This window comes from Phodopus roborovskii, unplaced genomic scaffold (genome assembly GCF_943737965.1).
Source record: "Phodopus roborovskii unplaced genomic scaffold, PHOROB, whole genome shotgun sequence".
NCBI classification, from domain to species: Eukaryota; Metazoa; Chordata; class Mammalia; order Rodentia; family Cricetidae; genus Phodopus; species Phodopus roborovskii.
In genome coordinates, this window is record NW_026126618.1 from 1,172,331 (window position 1) to 1,192,242 (window position 19,912).

The 19,912-nt window shown below is 40.8% G+C and overlaps 1 protein-coding gene across 4 annotated transcripts in view; it reads right to left on the reverse strand.

Annotated features, from left to right (window-relative positions):
- Ano4 (anoctamin 4) overlaps positions 1-19,912 on the reverse strand; it is a 323,121-nt gene that overhangs the window by 127,594 nt on the left and 175,615 nt on the right. For 3 of the 4 annotated variants that reach the window (XM_051206302.1, XM_051206301.1, XM_051206304.1), the window contains 2 exons: positions 5,755-5,891; positions 2,567-2,725 (listed from right to left, as the gene is read on the reverse strand). In XM_051206302.1, the coding sequence (XP_051062259.1) occupies positions 2,567-2,725; positions 5,755-5,891 (296 nt within the window). Of the gene's footprint in view, positions 1-2,566; positions 2,726-5,754; positions 5,892-12,605; positions 12,713-19,912 lie in introns of those variants that run through there. The other variant, XM_051206303.1, reaches the window with a different exon arrangement.

Here is a 19,912-nt window from a genome sequence, read left to right on the forward strand (position 1 = left end):
ATCTGAACTTGGGTCCTGTTGCTTGCACAACAAGCACTTTCACCAGCCCCAAAGATTCTCCTGTGTTTCTAGACCTCGGATGTAAAGAAGATAGGATTCTTATGCTAAAATGAACTACAAAGCTTGTCTTTAACCATTTGGAAACTCAAACCCCATCTTGCAAAAATAGCATTTCCATAATTTTGGATATGGTGGGACAAAGACCCTAATAATACTAGTAATTCATAAAATGTACTTAGTGTCAATCACTTCAAATGTGCATGAATTCATGGAAAGTTCCTTGAGGTTCCTTTACTTTTCTTTTGCATTCGTTGCTTATAATAGGTTGAAGTAACTCCTGGGAGCCAGAATTACTGTTAAAATGGTTGTCTCTGTGCTGGGACTGTCAGGAAAGCACTTGATATCTGGAAGAGTGCTTCTGACAGCTTCCACGCCTAATAACACAACACAAATAAAGACGCCTCTAATCATTTGACTTCACTTCTGACTTCTTACTGCCCTCTAAGCAAGGCAACCTGTACACACCCCTTTCTCTCTGAACTGGCTGAGGGCATGGGGGTGTAGAGATGCTGCATTAGAGGCACACTGTACCACTGGTGCTGAGGCAGGGATGCAGAGAGAGAGCAGAGATGCTGTGTTTGAGACAGGCTGTACCACTCATGCAGACTGTGGGAGCTAGGGCAAGACTGGTGCTCAGAGGCTGCCTGGGGAAAATGGTCCCTGAAGGCCTGCCTGCCTGCTGCCAGTGTACAGAGGCCTGTGAGCAAAGCAACAAGTAAGGAAGCTGCAGTCCACAGGAGAAAAACAGGCAATGAGAAAAAAAAATGCTTAGGGTGTTCTGCTTTTTAAGTCTGCTGTACTGTAATACTTTTTTCCACCTTTTCTCTCCTGATACACATCGAGATGGATAGCTAGCTGTGAGTATATGCTAACACAATAACAAATTAACTCATATATAATGTCAATCACACAAGCAGTGTGCCTGCCATGCCCCGGGCACACATCGCAGCATGCCACAACCGTGGAGCAGGCTGAGCAAGCCTCCGCTGCAGGCCCACTAAGAGCAGCTACAAACCGCAGGGTCCGTGTTTGGAGACACGGGAAGGGTGGTATGCGGTTTAGTAATACACATATCCGAGAAAGGGTTAGGCTTTTTTAGTTTGAGTGAAAAACTCATGCAATGACTTTGAAATGAGCTATGCGGAGGAAGCCCTGGGAATGGGAAAAATAGTCGTGAAGCTTAAAATACCAATCTTTCATTAATGGTCCAGGGTCTCTATTTTGATAGGAATCAAAACTTTGACAATGTCAGAAGGGACTTTCATTATTTCACACTATGCAGATGTTATACTCTTTCTCCTTTTTTTTTCATATAAAAATCTTGCCACTCAAAAGGAAGACTATAGGACAAAGCAAGGCCATTTAAGAAAAAAATACAATGTACTGTGCTCAGTTGATCAGCACAGGAAAGTTTCTGGGAACCCCACAAAGACAATGAAAAGGTGACATTTAATTGGCCCAGTCCCCCAGGGTAAGAACTGATTCTCCTTAGGCAACCTCATCTCATCATTCCCCGATTTCTTGTTGGAGACATTCCAGAGACACACTGCTCATGTCCTGAAAATGTTCAAGGGATGAGGTCAGTCTACCAAGCCTGGGAAAGTCCCATTTACCTGCTGTCTCCCAAGATGAACAGGACCAGCGTGGGTGTAAAATGCCTCCATTATTTGATGCCTCAGAGCAATGAAAAACTTGGCTGTCTGACTTCAGCAATCTATAACTCAGGCTTGAATGGCAGAGTGGACATATTAATTTGTTAGGATGTTTTTCTTATTGATTGCACAATGTTTAGGGGAAATCTAAGAGTTACATAACTCAGCTAAAACACACACACACACACACACACACACACACACACACACACACACACTGCTAACTGTACAGCAAGCCTTCTGGGGACTATTATCGGAGGCTTGGCGGAGCCTCCTGTTTGTTTAATTCGGCAAAACTCTCCACTCAGGGAAGACAGGGAGGGGCGGTACAGGAAAGGTGCTAACAGTTGATCTGGGAACCCAGTAATGAATAATCCAATTTTTAAAAAATTGGAATCATTTTAATAAATTCTAGCTAAGTGGTTTCTCCTCCTCCCCCAAACAGCCAAACTCTTGTGGTGTGCAAGGATGCCTGAGCTCATTACAGTCTGTGAAATGACCTGCAAGGGGGCTGATTACTTTTTACTCAAAGTCCTCTTTACCAAGTATAACTAGAACCCTCTGTCATAGACATAGAACAGTAGCAGATGTGGGAAGTCAGATAGGTCACCATAACTCAAAACATCTGGGTTCATTAACAGAATACTTTGTCATGACTCTTAAGGGTAAAAATGTGCTTCAAAAGCCCCTACACATGGAACATCCCCTGAATACTGAAAAAAGGAAAACGGATTAAATAAGATGTCCTGTTAGCATGTCAAAGCCTCATTTACAAATCGCATGCTTGATGTGTATGTATGTGTGTGTGCTTGCACAAACACGCATGTGTGTTCCCACGAAAGGAAACGATTTACCTCCTTCTCCATTTGTAGTCCTTCTGCTCTGATATTCCTTTCAAACACGTCTCTCTTTTCAGTCTGCGGGTTGGATTTTCTGTACACAAGAATGTAGTCAATTCGACATTTCCCGTCTCTAAAGTAAAGCCCGTTTGCTTTGTTTCGTTCCCGCACTGTCTGTGTGCAAAGAGAAAGAGACCGGTTCAGGCCATTCCCGAGCCTGAGCTTCAGGTGAGCAATGTAAAAGAAGAACTAAAGCTAAATGAAATTTCCATGCTGCTTTAATAATATTTCATGTCCATACAATGAAATATGTAAACAAGGAGAGACAAAATAAAAACTGAAGATGCATTAGGTAACATGGGCAGAATGCGAGGCATTTGAAAATAGTGTTGACAGAGACGTGGCAGAAACCGAGAATCATTATATTGTACTGGCGAGAGAGAAAACTGAAGGAGTAACTTTGGAAAATTGAACACTTGTATAACATAAAACCCTAGAGAAATTCTTGGCAAGGCAGCTAAGAGATGTAGGTAAATATTTATAACAGCATTGTTGAGATTAGTATAAAATTTTAAATTATAACACACTCAGATATACACAATAAATGGCTAACACACGGTGTCCTGGATATACATCCAGTGAAGTACTATACAACAACAAAAACAAATAAACTAAGATGCATTGAAGAAAAGTAATTTTTTTTTCAGGAACACAAGTCAAAGAAGACTTCATAACATGATTTTCTATAAAACATAAAACAAAACAAATTTCTGTATGTAGTAAAACTTTTAGAGCAAGAAAATGGGAACTAGAACAAGAACCCTGGAAGGATGGTACCCTGGGATGGTAAAAGGGTCACAGGTAGCTGCAATGGTTCTAGAAATATTCGTGTTCTGCTTGATTGTCCACAGTAAAGACAAAGCAAACACACAAAACACAGTTTAAAATCTAGGTGTGAAGACGAACACTTTCAATCCCAGCACTCGGGAGTCACAGGCAGGGAGATCTCTGTGAGTTCAAGGCCAGCCTGGTCTACATGACAAGTTCCAGGCCACCCAGGGCTGCACAGACTTTGTCTCAAAGAAGAAAAGAGAGAGAGAGAAGAAAAGTATTTTACCTTCTTTCTTATCTTTGGGTATATGTGTAAATACTTGTATACGAAACAACTAAGACGATAAAATATGCATTCGCCTATTTTCTTACTCTTTGATATTAATTTTCTATTGAATTAAAAGCAATAATAAGTTAGCAACCCTGATAAGGCATATAACTTGAAAGGTTCTTTCTAATTCATAAATTGGATGATAGTTCAATTGATGTTCTTATTATTAAACATATATGGAAGTCATACACATTATTTTATAACAATCAAGAAACTGAAGAAGATGCGTGGGTTGGTTTTTCACACAGGTTCCTTAGATTGTACTAATGTGGGGTCTTGACAGAGAGCATTAAGCCTGGGCTGCTCAAGCTGGAGCCAAGTGTCTCAGGCTAATAGATTTCAGAATTGAGTCTGCAAACCCAGCCACGTGGAAATGGGAAGCCTGCCTTCTCTCAACCACAGAATGCATCACTCTTGAAAAACAGTATAAAGACAGGAACCACGTTAGGCCTCCAAGACCACGCTAGGATCACATCCATGCTCAAGTACCATGCATGCAATCTTATCCTCAGTCAGGAGGAATGGAAGGCCTGTGCCCCACATTTCAGCACTGACATTTCCAACCTGTAACCACTGTTGGCTCTTGCTTTACCACACACTTGGGAGTCAGGCTGAAGAGGCATCTATGAACAGTTATCCTTCAGAAGCAGGGCCTTGAGGTGGGGAAACATACAGTTCAGCCACAGGGTGCTGCTTAGGACCATGAGGCCCTGGGCTCATTTCTGAATGCTACAATCAACGCCACAACAAAATGAAAAACAACAGCAGGGCTTTCCTCAAGAGAACCAGGAGGAAGCCTGGCTCTGACTGAGCAGTGACCTGTCCTACTTCCGGCAGAACCCTGACCTCTCTGAAACTACTGCTTTCCAGAATGGAAAGAAATTTACTGCTTTTGAGGGGGCCTTTCAATGTTCTTTCATGAGGCTACTATTGATGGGGATGTCCTTCTGTATAGATGTTTCTCGTATTGGTTGATAAATAGAACACTGGTTGGCCAGTAGCCAGGTAGGAAGTACAGAAGGGGCTATCAGACAAGGAGAATTCTGGGGAGAGGGCGCAGAGAGGAGCCTCCAGGGAGATGTCATGGAGCTGCCGGGAAGATAGGATGGCAACATTCTACAGTAAGACGAGGTCATGTCTTAGATTGGTAGCTATGGGTTAATTAAGAGAGAGCCAGACAGTAAGAAACCTGAGCCATTGGCCAAGCAATTTATAATTAATATAAGCCTCTGTGTGTTTTTTTGAGGGGGGGATTCTGTGGGACAAGGCAGAAAAGAAACTTCATCTACATACTATAAAGCATCCATACTGTGTACAGATGGCAACAATTGATTTTTTTTTCTTAAAGAAAAACAGGGAATAAAGAGAGAGACTTGGTAGATGTTACTAATGTCTCCTGTCCAAAAGTGCCATCCTTTCAATGGGTAACTGGCAGGGTGTAGAGTCAATCAATGCCTGCCTTCACCTCCACATACCTGTCATTTCTGTGTGGTACATATTAAAAGAAATCTTAAATCTCATTGATATTTAAGCCAGAGCAACAGTGAACATCCCACAAAATACTTTTTCTCCCAAAGTGGATCTGTTTTCAACTATAGAGAAGTCTCCCATTTATAGAGGAGAAAAATGGAAACTCACAGAGACTTCAGATAACAGTATCCTGAAAGGCTGGTGCATTTTATGTTGCTAGTTTGTAGGCTCAGGGGTTTGTACTAGGACGCTCATCCTTGTCTGGTTTCTTTTCATTAGTTAGGAACACTTAGACTCCATCATAGAATGATGGGCAGTTGGAGAAATCTTCCTCTGAATTCATTAAATATCACTAGATGTGGGAATGAAGGACATGATCAACCTTTAAGTTTTTAGCACAGGTCCATTTCAGATCCTTGAGATATGCTAGAGCCACAGAGCACACAGACTATAAGACATACTCTCGGGGAGCCTGCAGTTTGATGGGATTTGGCTCCAAACGGTCTGTTGGAATCCCTCCCAGGTTACCACCCGAAGCATTTCTCTTCCAGCAAGTCGTGCAAACTCCTACCTCTCCCCCTGCTTCTAGTCTGCTGGCATCCTCTGAAGTACTGGTCAGGTTTCCAGGGTGTAGGAGGGAATCATCATCTTTGCAAGGGCTGTTGACAGCCTCTAATTCATCAAAAAGAATATTGACATCTTTGGCCACTAGGAGAAAAACACATACATTAAAGTGGGCTAAGAAGCTGGACTGGGCGGCAACACAGTAAAGGGAGGTGGCTTTCTTTGGCTTTCTATGCACACGGTTTCCATAAAACCTCGAGTGACAGGTTCATCACTTCCTGAGAGAAAAGATGTCAAACAGGTAACATTAGTCCAGACAAAGTAGGTAAAACACCTTCATGTCATAAACATAATTTGTCTCCCAGAATAACAAAAGGCGATTTATTCAGATTGCCTTTATATAGCTATTTAGAGAAAGGTACTTTCATTTGAAGGTATTAAGAATTCATTCTCCAGGTTGTGGAGCTGTGTTTCTTCATGCTATATTTTCTTACTTAAGAGCCATAGAGCTTGACAAGGCAACCCATAAAAGTGCCACTTGTATGGCTTAGTGGCATGTATTTATTTCATTATTTTTTCCTTTATAATCTCTTCAATAAATTCAAAAGTGAAACACGCAGTTGCGTTTCCTGGCTTCCTTCTTCCTCTAATGATAAATTCAAAGACATGAGCCATCCAGAGACCTCCCCCCATAGACTATGCTAATGACACAATAACATACAAAGAGCTGCACATCAGGGGCGGCTACTCAGTGCAAGTGCCCCTTGCATGGCACCATAAAGCAAAGCTGAGCACCGCCAGGGTCTCCTTCAACACCTTCAGCTCTGGCTCAACATTATAATTATTATTTTTTATTTTGATACTTTAAAAGTGCCCAAAGGTCTATAGCTAGCCAGAAGGTGCTGCATAAAATGATTTGTGGGAGACTGGATTTGAGTATTTATTTTTTTCGTTCATAAATGTTTTAGACATGTTCCCATGCTGTGTCCAGTGTATGGCCTTGTGATAAGCATGTTCTGGTGACTAAAAGTGTTGTGGTTCTCTCTCTTTGTGAAGGCTCCTAACAGTGGGATCAGGACCTGTCCCTGGTGTCTAGCTGGCTTTTGGGAACCTGTCCCCCATGCCTTTACACAAGGGGAGGAGCTTCGTCCTACCTCAACTTGATAGTGCCAGGCTTTGTTCAAGCCACGGGAGGCATGCCCCTTTCTGAATGGAGACTGAGGAGGAGCAGAAGGGGAGGAGGATGGACGGAAAGGCAGTGGTGGGACTGGCCACAGGGAGGAGAGGAGGGACGGGAAACTGAGGTCAGAATGTAAAATACATAAAAAAAAAATTATTTAAAAAAGAGTTTTAAAAAACTAAAAAAAAAATGATGTGGCTCTTTGCCTTCATGGAAAAAGGAAATAGATCAAATAAATGCAAACAACAAGTAGTTAGAAAAAGAAAGACAGAGTCAGGCACAGAAGAGAGAGAGGTAATTTATGTAGTTGGGTGTCCTGATTCTAAACCTATAGCCAAGCATGTGACTTCATGCAATTCTTTTGTCCTTTTAATGGATGGAAACAGGAATGAAGTTAGCACCCCTGGCTTCCTGAGAGCTGCTCGATCGCCATTTTCCTGCAAGGGTGACCACATCTCTAAATATGTTACTTTGCATCAATACAGGCTTTTGGGTGTGTTTCTTCTATTAAGGATCGTAAATGGACAACACGGTAGGCTCACAGTGTCCTGAAATCACAGGACACTCAGAATCAGACAGAGGAGCTGGAAACGCTATGCTGCTGGCTTGGAAGAGAGGACAGAGCCATAGACCACAGAGAGTAGGTATCTTCTAGAAGACTGCAACACCAACAAAGCAGATGGATCCATGCAGCCTCCAGCAGGAGCACAGGTTCCGACACCTTGATTTCAGGTTCTGACCTCTAGAACATCCGGGAACAGCTGAGTGTTTGAAGACACCAAGTATACCAGCACTGATGAATGTCCTCACCATTGGTATTTAGACGGCAAAGACTACAGAGAAGAAAAACCTCGTGGTCTTTACTCTTACGCAGGCTCAAAGACAGGAGCTGAAGGAGCTGATGCTTTTGAAGATGCAATGTGTGCAGTGTTGCAAAGACAGATTGACCACCCTGGGTAGAGATGCTCCCCCGTCCATGGCCACAGAATACAGTCTGTAATTACCTTCTTTGTCCATGTTTAGTGCATATTAGTGGTTTTCCTTATCACAATGCAAGTTCCACAGCACTGTGGAACTAAACGGCCATCAGCCAGGTAGGAAGTGGTTAGGCGTGACTTCTGGGGACTGACAAGAAAGGCAGAGTCATCAGCCGGATAGAGAGGAGGGTGGGTGGGGAGTACAGAGTAAAGGTAACCGAGCCACATAAAAGAACTTAGATTAAGACATATGGCTAACATTTCTCATCTGTCAGGCGGTGGCATGAGCTGGGGCAGCTGGCCCTGAAGGCGTTAGGGCTGGAGAGATGCCCTGCAACACTCAGGAGGGCACACCCTGAACCTTCCCTGGGCAGCACAATAGAGCTAATCCTGTGGGCAGAGGTGTGGGTGAGCCAGCCACAAAGCAGTGAGCAAGAGAGTGTGCAGCTAGGCATGTGGGCAGGGGAGCACTGTGGCCAGGTAAACCCTCCAGAGAAAAAGGAGGGGGATTTGCAGCATGTCAGCAATGCCCCCGACATTTTCATCACTAACTACAGGGCAGGCATTAGGAACAAAGTGCAGTATTCTATATACCAACTAGACTAACTTTTTAAGGAGAAACTTAAGTCTTAGGTTACAAAATTTACTCATTAAAAAAAATCTATTTGTTCAACAAGTATTTTAAGTATCTACTATGGCTAGGCGCCATGTCAGGCTAGAGACTGGGGTGAGACTGGCACTTGAGATCATGGACCCCATCCCTAGTGGGAGTAAGATGTCTCCATCCATGGCTTGAACCTCACGGAGATTACATGCGTTTATATAATATCACTCGATAATGGATTTCATCACCTCTCTTAGCTGATTTTTTCTCAAACAGAAAATATTGGACAATCATGTACATAGTAGAATTCTGCGATTAGGCTCATTAAGTGAGGAAGAGAGAGACAAAAATGCCCAGGAGACTCAATTAAAACTAACAAGAGGGAGGAGGAGCGCAACAATTGAATGGGATCGTAGTCAGGATCTGCAGCGGGGTCAGACTGATTAAGAGTTGTGCAAACACACCTGGACAGCAAAGAGAGTGAGGGCAGGTGGACTCGGTCCATCTGGGGAAGAAGGGGGACACTCAGAAGACTCTCTATTTCAGAGATTAGGAATGCGGCCCAAGGGGGGTGGCGGTGGTCAGAAACAGAGCATCAGGGACACATAAAGTAACTGAGCAAGAGTCAAGGACCTCAAACTGCCTGGGAGACCACACACGAGCTATGGGATCTGAGTCAGAGGTTCCACTCAGCACAAAAAGAAAACTTACAACAACTTCTTCTTTCCGTTCCAAGCCAGGGCAGGGACAGAGAAGAGAAACCAGGGGCCTCCTGGACCTTTCATCAGGCAGACTGAGGCTGTCTTTATATGATGAGAAAGCCAACGATCCCAAATATCATCAAATATTTACAACTACTTCAACTGCTTCTCTAGGGGAAATCATCCGGGGTGTTCAGTATTAGTGGTTATTAATTCTCTAAGGAAAAGAGATCACAAATGTATTGCAAGGATAATCATCAGATTAACTAATTATGAGTTGTGAGCCATGTGCGTGTTGAGCCAGCATTTAGGGTTAGGTGATAATAGAGGAGGTAAGAGTCTTTACTCTCTCATACTTCCAGGCAAGAGGATGACATTGGGAGGCGATGTTATAAAAGCAATGTTTTAAAACACACACACACACACACACACACACACACACACACACACACACACACACACACACACACAAAACAGTAAACATGTTTGAGAAAGTCTAAAAGGAAGTGTGGGTTAAAACAAAAATCAAAGAACTTGATTCACTGTGCTTTAATTTTCCAAATGCATGAGGATAACTTCACATTGCCACTGCAGTATTAATCTTTGTACTTTGTGTTGAAGACAAAACAAGGTGAGATTACTGGTCCCAGAGGAGCCAGAGAGCCCCTGCAGCACAACCCTGCTTTTATAGTTGTTCTGCAGAGTGCCAGCTCATTGTGCTATTTTTACCATAAGTTGCAGATTATTACATCTAAAACACCAGATCCTGAAAGCATTGCCCACCGATCTCAAAGCACCAGGAGGGACCATAAAGAAGGACATTCCGAGAAGCAAGTTGGAATATAGAAAAGAAAAACACTAGACTGTTTATACTAAATCTATTTTATGACTGCACTGTGTTTTCTGTCATGTAGAAGACTGACGTTGGAGCTAGCAGATAGGAGATGCTCAATATTCATCTGAAAATGTAAAATAAAGTCAGCTAATTGTCAGTATATCAATAATTACATACATGTGTATTAGTTCTTTGAGAATTGTTGTGTATGCTTTACATATCCAACACCACGGTTCCTCCCACATCCACTCTCCTTCCCTATCCACTTCATTTGTGTCCTCTTTTATTTTTTTAACCCATTAGGTCCAATTTGGATTGCCCGTATACCCACTGGAGCATAGTCAATATACCAGAGGCTGCAATCTTAGGGAAAACTAACTCTACCTTTCCCAGCTGCTAACAATTGCTGATAGCTCTTCAGTTCTGGGTGGAACTTTCATGCTGAGCACCCCTCGCCATGCTGAGGAAGTTATTTTTCTTCTTCTAATTATCTTAGTGTTGCTGCTTTAAAATATCAGCTTTTTATAACTAGAGACCTTCTGCAGTAAGTTGCAGGGGTGGGGGGTGCACAGGATGGCCAAGGCTACACTATAGTTCAAAGAAACTGTCTCCTCATCTTCCACCCACTGCAGAAGAAGCTATGTTGCCATTGCAGACTGAGGGAGAGGTGTCAGGATGTTACTCTTTCCTCTCTGGTTCCTCTATGTACACATTCAGCCCTTGGATGCTCCTGCTCTCGAAGAGAAACAGTAGCAACATTTGGTGACAGCAAAGTCTGCTGGCACAGGAATTCAGGGGTCTGGCTGGCCTCTAAGGAAGCAGGTGTGGGTCTCCTGGAACTGGAGTCATGCATGGACAGTTGTGAGCCACCATGTGTATGCTGGGAATTACACTGAGGTTCTCTGTAACAGTACTGAGTACTTTTAACTGCTGAGCATCTCTCCAGCACCACGCCATGATCTTATTTTGAATTCTTATACCAATGTCCAAAAATGCGTATTCCTTTATTCTAAGAGATATTCATAAAGATGAAATCATTTTAAACTGGCAAATAGCTAGCAACATTAGATAGACACCTTTAACTGAGGTCTAATCATGGCCAATTACTTACTGTAAAAAAAAAATACTTCCTTATAAACTATTACTTCATTTTGATGCAAGTTCTTAAAACACATTGATTAAATTCATCTCCAGCATCTATATGGAGCTAAATTTTGTCAGTGGAAACATCATTTTTAATTCTTTGAGAACTGTACAATTTGTCATCCTTCATGTCAAATAAAATAATTACATAATTTTATAACTTCCCATGAAAAGCCATTTTCTGTCCCTGTCTATTAATTTTATTTTTCATCTTCCTGGGTAAAGTTTTTTCTTTTGTACTCACTAGCTAATATTAAGAATTGACCACCTAGGACAAATAACCAGTCCTCATATATTCTTAACTACAACCACTTCTTTTTGGGCTGGAGAGATGGTTCAGTGGTTAAGAGTACTGCCTGACCTTCCAAAGGTCCCGAGTTCAATTCCCAGCAACCACATGGTGGCTCACAACCATCTGTAATGAAACAAATATAGCTTCATCTGCATCTCAACATGTTTAAATTTAGAACAGAGCTCATTCATGGCGGGAATAAATGAAGGCTACATTAGTCTCCATTCTAATCTGGCATCCAACATTTGTCCTAATTCTTTGTTAATTTTCCCATCTTCAAAGCACTACACCATTCATTATCTTATAAAACAAAGTAACAGTACAACAATGGTGAAAATTTAGCACGATGAGGTCAGAGGTACAGCACATCCCTAGCACTCAAAAAGCCCTGGGTCTAATCCCCAGAGGCACATACATAGAGAAATTGGTCCAAAAATACAATGCCTCTAATTTAAAAACAGGAAAAATGCAGTTGTTTTTCCTTAAACACTCTTCAAATATAAAGGCTTCCAGTTCAGCATCGTATGAAAGCAACTGCTGCCTTCATCGAGCATTCACTGCTAATGAAACAAATGACAATCATTTGCTCCGCGCTTAATCTATAATTGAGCAAATGTGCTGATCAAAATAGAATTCTGAGTGACAGTTACAGAACACAAAGCAGTGTGAGGAGAGCCCTCTGACTGATAATCAATAGCGCCGGGAGGAGGGGCTCACTTCTGGGACATGCCCTTCACTGATGACCCTGCTTTCTTGTTTTAGACAGTATGGTTTTGATTTTGGCTTAGTGGGTCAACATGTAGTTCTTCTTGCATTGGAGCAGAGGAACAATACTTGGATTTGTTAAAAAAAGAGTTTTTCTTTGGTTATAATTGATCTGAAGCTATATTATAAACATACAGAATTGTTCAGACCCCAATATCTTGTGGTTCATTTTTACAAATTAACCCCAATTACGGTGTCTCTTTTTGTCTCAAAAATTACTTTGTATAGTATTTTTTTTTTTTACAACATGGACCAATTCGTCTTTTGAGTTTTGAAGTGTCTAAGCTGCTAGCTCTTTTACCCTTGCCCAATATTATAATACTTTTTCCTCTTGTGAATTCAAAATTTGAGTGAAACTTACTTTCTTGTATTGCATTAAGAATCTCTGAAAAGTCCACGTCACTGTTTGGGCCGTCGGGCAGGATTTGCATATCCAGCTGGTGGCCTTGTAAATCCACTTGACCTTCTAAAGAAATGAAAGATATCCATGGAGTTTGCACTGGTTATGTAAGGGCCCAGCACTAAGGCCCTGAAGATAAGCAACATCAACATCTAAAGTGAGCAGCTAGTTGGCTTGCTAGTGATTTCTTGTCTTAGACAACTGACTTCAGAAGGGATAAAAAGAGAAAGACACACATCAAGTCACTCTCGATGTATCAAAACTGCTCCTGCTGAAAACTAAAACAACTACTTTAAACAATGCAACATGCTTCATAGTACTTACTGACATTTTTCATGGCTAAAACAAAATCTTAGCTTCCAATCATGGAAACTTAAAATTATTCTCATCTTCTCGATGTAGATAAAATGTGGCATTTAACAAAACACTCTCTGGTGTCATTCTCTTTTAAATTATTCTAATTTATTCTTGTGGAAGGATTTGCTATTCAGAATATGACAGAAAACAGGGTATCAATATTTTCCTGTTCACAATGAGATTTCTCGGCTGCGACTTTTATTCTAACTGTAGCAGGAACCTTCAATCTATGTCACAGAATAATTAAGCCTTTTGTGGGAGGTTTGTGGGATTATCTGAATGTGTTCTAAAGAATGTTTTTCTCTGCTACTCCATACACCCACGGAACACTTAGGTCAAAGAAAACAGGACACCCAAAAAGTAGTTTTATCATGAACAACGCTATTTAAAAAATTACCTTTTTTCTCATAAAATATGTCCAGACCACAGCTTCCCCTCCCAGGACCCTTCCACCCATCTCCCTTCTCCACTTTCCCCACCATCTACTCCCAGAAAGGGACAGGTCTCCCAGTGACAGCAACTGAGCATAGCACAACAAGATAAAATAAGATCAGGCACAAACCCTCACAGCAAGGCTGGGCAAGGGAACACGGCAGGAGGAAAGGGTCCCAAGGGCAGGCAAAAGGGTCAGAGACATCCTCACTCCCACTCTTAGGGTCCCTCAAAAACACCGAGCCAACAACCATAACATACATACAGAGGACAGAGCACAGACCCAAGTAGGCTCCGTGATTGCAACTTTTGTCTCCGTGAGCCCCCATGATCATTTGGCATGCCCTGCTCTCCCCCAAGCTCTCCTGTGCCCACAACCCTTCTGGCTTCTGCAATTCCTCCTCTCCCTCTTCTGTGGGGTTCCCAGAGCTCTGAGGGGAGCGACCTGACAGGGACCAGAAGGGAGAGTTGGCTTAACCATTAAAGGCTAGGCTCACAACCAAACAGCACTTCTTAATAAGAACACTTCTAATTTTCAGAATCTACAAAGTCTAAAATACATAAGGTAACATGATGAATAAAATAAAAATAAGTGTATGCATGTTTTTCTATCTGTAGGTAGGTAGGCAGATCAGTGATAGATGATATATAGATGATAGATTATAGATAGAGGATAGGTACTGTCTCATATAATAATAAGCCATAGCCTCTCTTTTACAGGATGTTCACGAATTTCTTAATACTGCAGAAGGTGAGGCTTAGGAAGGAGGTGACTTTGCTGCTGTGGACCCAGCTCTTACAATGGTGCCTCACGCAGGGCCTGCTGTGAGCAAGTGTGAATGGGATGAAAGGGTGAGGCTTGGAAGTGATTATCCCATGCAGTGGAGCAAAAGCAAGCTAAATGCCAGTATTGAAATTCTGATTAGGCCACCTTAAACCTTTCTGGTTCATAGCCTCTTCCTCCGAAAAGGAGCCTCATAAAATGCAGCACAAGGATTAAAGGAACTAATATAGAAAAGTTCTTTGCTGTCACATTCAGAATTTAGTAAAGGAGGCCACTCGTGTTATCATCCATAGTAACTCATTAAGGCTACACTGTTATCTACGCAAAGCATTTCTACACATGGAATAGCCGGGACCCTAGTGGCCACCCCTCTTAACAGCAGGGATACTACAGACCCTGCAATGAACTTTTCAGATTCGTGCACGCAATTGCTTCATTGCAAAGTCTCAAGTTACCCGTGGGACAGCTTCTCTGGACAAATAAACATTCTTCCGTTACCCCACAATGAAAACAACACATTTATGTCTTCTTTCCACAGTCAGATACTTAGATGATCAGAGAGACGCTCTCATGCCTTTCAACCTCTACTCCATTCTATTCATGGACAAACACCCCCTACTGGAGATCGCAAAATAACTGTTCAGTGCTGCCTTTTTTGCCATAGAGACCACCAAGAATGCAGGTATAGATAAACTAGCCCAACTATAATAAAGAAGAGTACACATTAGTATGATTGAGAAGACGACAGGAACAAGATATGTCAAGAGTCCAGGAGCTAGCTATAAAAAGTTAAATCTCTGCATTTTAGAATTGGCGTTTTGCTTCTCACAATAAACATAGGACATTCTAAATGACATTTGAATGTTTTGGACTAGCCCAGTGAAAGGTGATAACTTTAGAAGTCAAACTCAAAGCATGAACTATAAGTACTAAATTATAGGTATTATACAATTGAAAAGGGGCCCTAAACTAACGCAATTTTTTAAAAATGCATGAAGGAAATAGCTCCAAACGGCAGGAGGTAACATGCTCTCTTTGTGGTGTAACTTAAAATCGAGCTTGAAACCCTTCAGATATAAAGCATCCTTCCCCCCTACTCCACAACACAGTATAAAACTGTCAACAACAAGCCTCATGCCAGCCCCAAACAACGGGCTTTCCCAGTGGAGAGAGACAAGGGTACCAGGATGGTTTCCAAGGATTTTTTTTTTTTTGAAAGAGAGCATCTTCAGTTTTAGCATGCATTGCTTGACTGCCAGCCAGTGGCTTTAATATATAAAATGCAACATGTTTACTTTGTGCTTTTTTGTTTGTTTATTTACCTAATAGTGTCCGTGTGGTTTTGATATGATTACTACAAAGTTAAAAGTCTGAGACCCCTATCACGGTTGCTAGCAAATTAACTTGGGATCAAAATAACAGAGCATGGAAGTATCTAAGAGGCATGATGGGAAGAACAGACAGACCCAAAGCAAACATTTTTCAAATTATTATTTTATGTTGTATATGAGTGTTTCTGTTTCTCTGTCATGTCTGTGAACCGTGTCCCTGCCTGGAGCCTGAGGAGGCCAGAGGAGGGCACTGGGTCCATGAGGACAGGAGTTACAGATGTATGCTGGCATCGCTCTTAGCTGCTAGCTGAGCCATCTCTCCATCTCCTCACATGAAACATTTCTAAAAATTATAATAAACACGAAACCAAATACAAAAACTATGGGGACTAAATTAGTTAAAAGGAGAAACTAAAAATATTCCTCAAAGATGTGAAAAAAACTGAACAATTTTAACAAACTAAAAGGCTATAAAGTTTGAAATATCTCCAAATTGGGGTTTTAGTCTTCACATGCTTGATGGATAGATGTGGTTATACCTCAACTCTTCATTGTGTTTCTTCTGCCTGAATGCCTGAATATGGTTGAACACATAACCAAAAAAAGAAAGAAAGAAAGAAAGAAAAAGGCAACTTTGTTACGGCATTTGCTAAAAGTTACCGGCTGGGTAAGCAATGGGTCAAACATTCACTGAGGATTTGGATCTAGCTTGGATTTTTGCTGAATGTTTATACACAAGAGGATCAAAACCCGAACTTCAAACATCTTTCCCAGTTAGTGACTAGTCACTGGGTCAGAGTCCCACCTCACACCTGTCTAAAAACAGCCATCTAGTCTCTACTGTCAAAGTCCCATCACATTCTCTGTTTGAGAATTGTTTTTCCCGGTCCTCATATGTGAACATAGTGTTTCCTTCTATTCCTCATGAAGCTCTTTATTCTTTATATTTTCTCTAATATATATTTGCCGTAAAATTAAGGTTCATAGCACAGAATGAAGAAATCAGAACCCACAATACAAGTATTTTCTTTGCAACATATCCATGACAGCACTTACTATTGTGTTTTTGATGATAGCTGTTCTGACTGGGGGGGGAGGTAGAATCTTTTTTAGTATAATATTATTATTTGGGATTTCATTCTTTTAAAAATATGCTTGTTTCTCAGTTCAACTTTCTTTTTAAAAATAAGAGATAAAAGGAACATTTAGAAAGGTGCTATATTGTATTTCAACTTCTGGGTTTTACTGGGGGCATGACATCAACACGTGACTTTAGATAATGAGTATAAATTTTATACTGATAACTGGTAAAGCAATGATGCTGTACCATACATGTGTATAAAATAAGAAAAGATTGTTTTAAACTAAAAATGTTTAAAAATGATGCTGTGAAATGCTTTCCTAAAATTTGTATACATTTTAAAGTTATTCCTTTTATTTTTAAGACTGCAATTTTCCCTTCCTTTCCCTCCTTCCAAACCCTTCCACACACCCCTCCTGGCTTTCTTTCAAACTCGTGACCTCTTTTTTACACTGTTGCACACACATAGGCACATGTGTGTGCAAACATAAATGCACACATTCCTAAATATGTAAGTACAACCTGCTTAGTCTGTATAATGCTGTAGATATGCCTTCAGGGCTGACCATTTGGTGTGACAATAATTAATAGTCTTCCCGTTTATCAATGATAAGCAGACTGCAAAAGAAACTAGGGGAACAATCTCGTTTAGAGTAGCCACACACACAAAATAAAATACCCCCAAGTAAACAGATGCCTGCCCCTCATCAGGGAAACTTCTCTCTGCATCAGGGCACCATTACAGAAAACCACAACCAACCGAATGGAGAGGTGTGAACCCAGTCCCAATGGATATATCTACAATGCAACTCCACTTCCTCAGGTGCAGGGAGAGGGGCTAGAAAGACATAAACAGCAAAGAGTCAGGGCGTTTCCTGTGAGATCGAGTCTCCTAGGAATGTCAGAAGTTACACCAGTAAAATCTCACCAGCTTGGCTGCCTAAACACAAGCTGAATAAGGACACCATTACAGGAAAGCCTGTGAAGTCTCAGCCCTACAGCTACTGACAGCTAAGGAATGCTGGGAGCCCGAGGTAGAATCTCAAAGTAGTTTTGATCTGCATTTTTCTGATGCCCGAGGATGCTAGGCACTTTGTAAAATGTTTCCAAACCATCTGCATTTCTTCTTTTGGGAATTTCATTTCAGTCGCACAGCCCAGTTTTAATTGAGTTGTTTATTTTCTTAATGTTGAATTGCTTTTTGTTTTGTTTTGTTTTTCTGAAGTTCTTTCTGTGTTCCAGACATCAATCTTCTGTCAGATGAAAGCTAGCAAAGACTTTCTCCATTCTGTGGGCTGTCTATTCACCCACTTAATAGTTTCCTATGCTGAATAGAAGCTTTTTTAAATCCTGAGGCTGATCTTATTTCCTGTGCTACTAAGGCATTCTGAAAGCCTTTACCTGTGCCTATAAGTTGGAGTGCACACCCTGCTTTATTTCCTAGCAACTTCAGGGAACCAGTTCTGATGCCGAGGTCTTTGATTCCCTTAGAGCACCATTGAGGACACTGTCCTTTTTTTTTTTTTTTTTTTTTTAATGTACATTTCTTTTTGGCATCTTTCCCAGAAATCAAGTGAGTATAGTTGCTTGGACTTCTATGTGGGTCTTTAATTCTATGTATGGTCTTTGTGTGTGTGCTATTACCATGCTGTTTTTATTACTACAGATCTATAATTTTGCTTAAAATCAGGTGTGGTGACACCTAGCCCTGTATTCTTTTTATTTAGTAGCCTGTACTAAATCAAATTTCATCATATAATAACTACAATTTCAAAGTGTCAAGCGGTTCATAGTGAAAACCAGTAGCTGCCTTTTCTCAGACTCAGCCTTCTTCCTTTAAAATCACCACGTATGAGTTTCTATTGGGTATTTAGATACACACACACACACACACACACACACACACACGTGCACACATGTGCGCATACGCGCACACACACACGCACACACACACAAATGTATACACACACACATACACTATTCTTTCTGTTTGGTTAAGGACTATTTTGCCATAAAATCTTTCTAGCAATATCTTAAATGAAACATTCTCAATTTTTGTTTCATTTTTTTTGTTTTGTTTTATTGATGCTGCCTCTCACTATCTATACCTGACCAGCCTGAACGCACTGTGTAGATCAGGCTGGCCTTCAACTTGTAACAATTCTCTTGCCTCTGCTTTCTGAATATAATTGTTATAGGTACGCATCACCACATCCATCTTCTGCTACAGGGAAACACCTCAAGTTATCAGCATAGGTAAGGACTTCCTAAGATAACCCAATAGATCAGAAAAGAATAGCAACTGTATGGCATACACACACAACATGAATGAAATTACATCATTTGTAGGAAAATAGTTGAAACTGAAGGTTATCCTCAAAAGTGAAGTGGTCCAGACTCAGAAAGCAAATATCACATTGTTTCCTCTCATATTCAGACTCCAAATTTTAAAATTTGCAAAAGATGTAAAAATAGAGAGAGATATGTGGGATAAAAAGGGGCCCCACTGGAAAGTATGAGAGCAGGAAACAAGTGGGTGGAGATAATAAAGGTTCATAATAGACCAAGAGTTCATCACAAAACTGCCGGTTTGTATAAGTGCATGCTGATAATAAAAATGAAAGAATAATTCCCTTGCTCATGAAGGGGAAAGTATTGAAAATTGGTCATGACACACATTCTCTATAGTACGAGATTTACTTTTCTAAATATGTTTCATTTAAGATATTGCTAGAAAGATTTTATGGCATAATAGTCCTTAACCAAACAGAAAGAATAGTTCATATTGATGTGAAATAAAGTCTCATGAATCAAATAATACCTCCTCTATGTAACACAAATGATAAGCAACGGGTGTAGTGAGTAAAGTGAAGAGAATAAATGGCATTTTCTATGATGATTTTTTACATAATAAACAGTCCTGGATCTAGGTTGTTCTCTCTCTCTCCCTCTCTCTTTTTTTTATAAACTAAAGATAAAACTAGTAGTTGATGTCAAGAAGTATGTTCAACAGAAATCTCCAAGGACATTTTTTTTTTAATTTTATTTTTACAGGATAGGTAAACAGTGATGTTTCACAATTTAAAATTAGATTCTAAAATAAATCCTTACACAGGATGGCATTAAATGTGACAGGGAACAAAACTACAACATTTTAAATTGAGAGTTTGGATCTGAGCCCTCATAGGCCAGTTAGGTATTCTGATAACTGTATAAAGTTGGAGGAGAGCCAAGCAGAATTCTTTCATTTCACCAGATCATTTGCATCAGCCAGAGCTCAGGG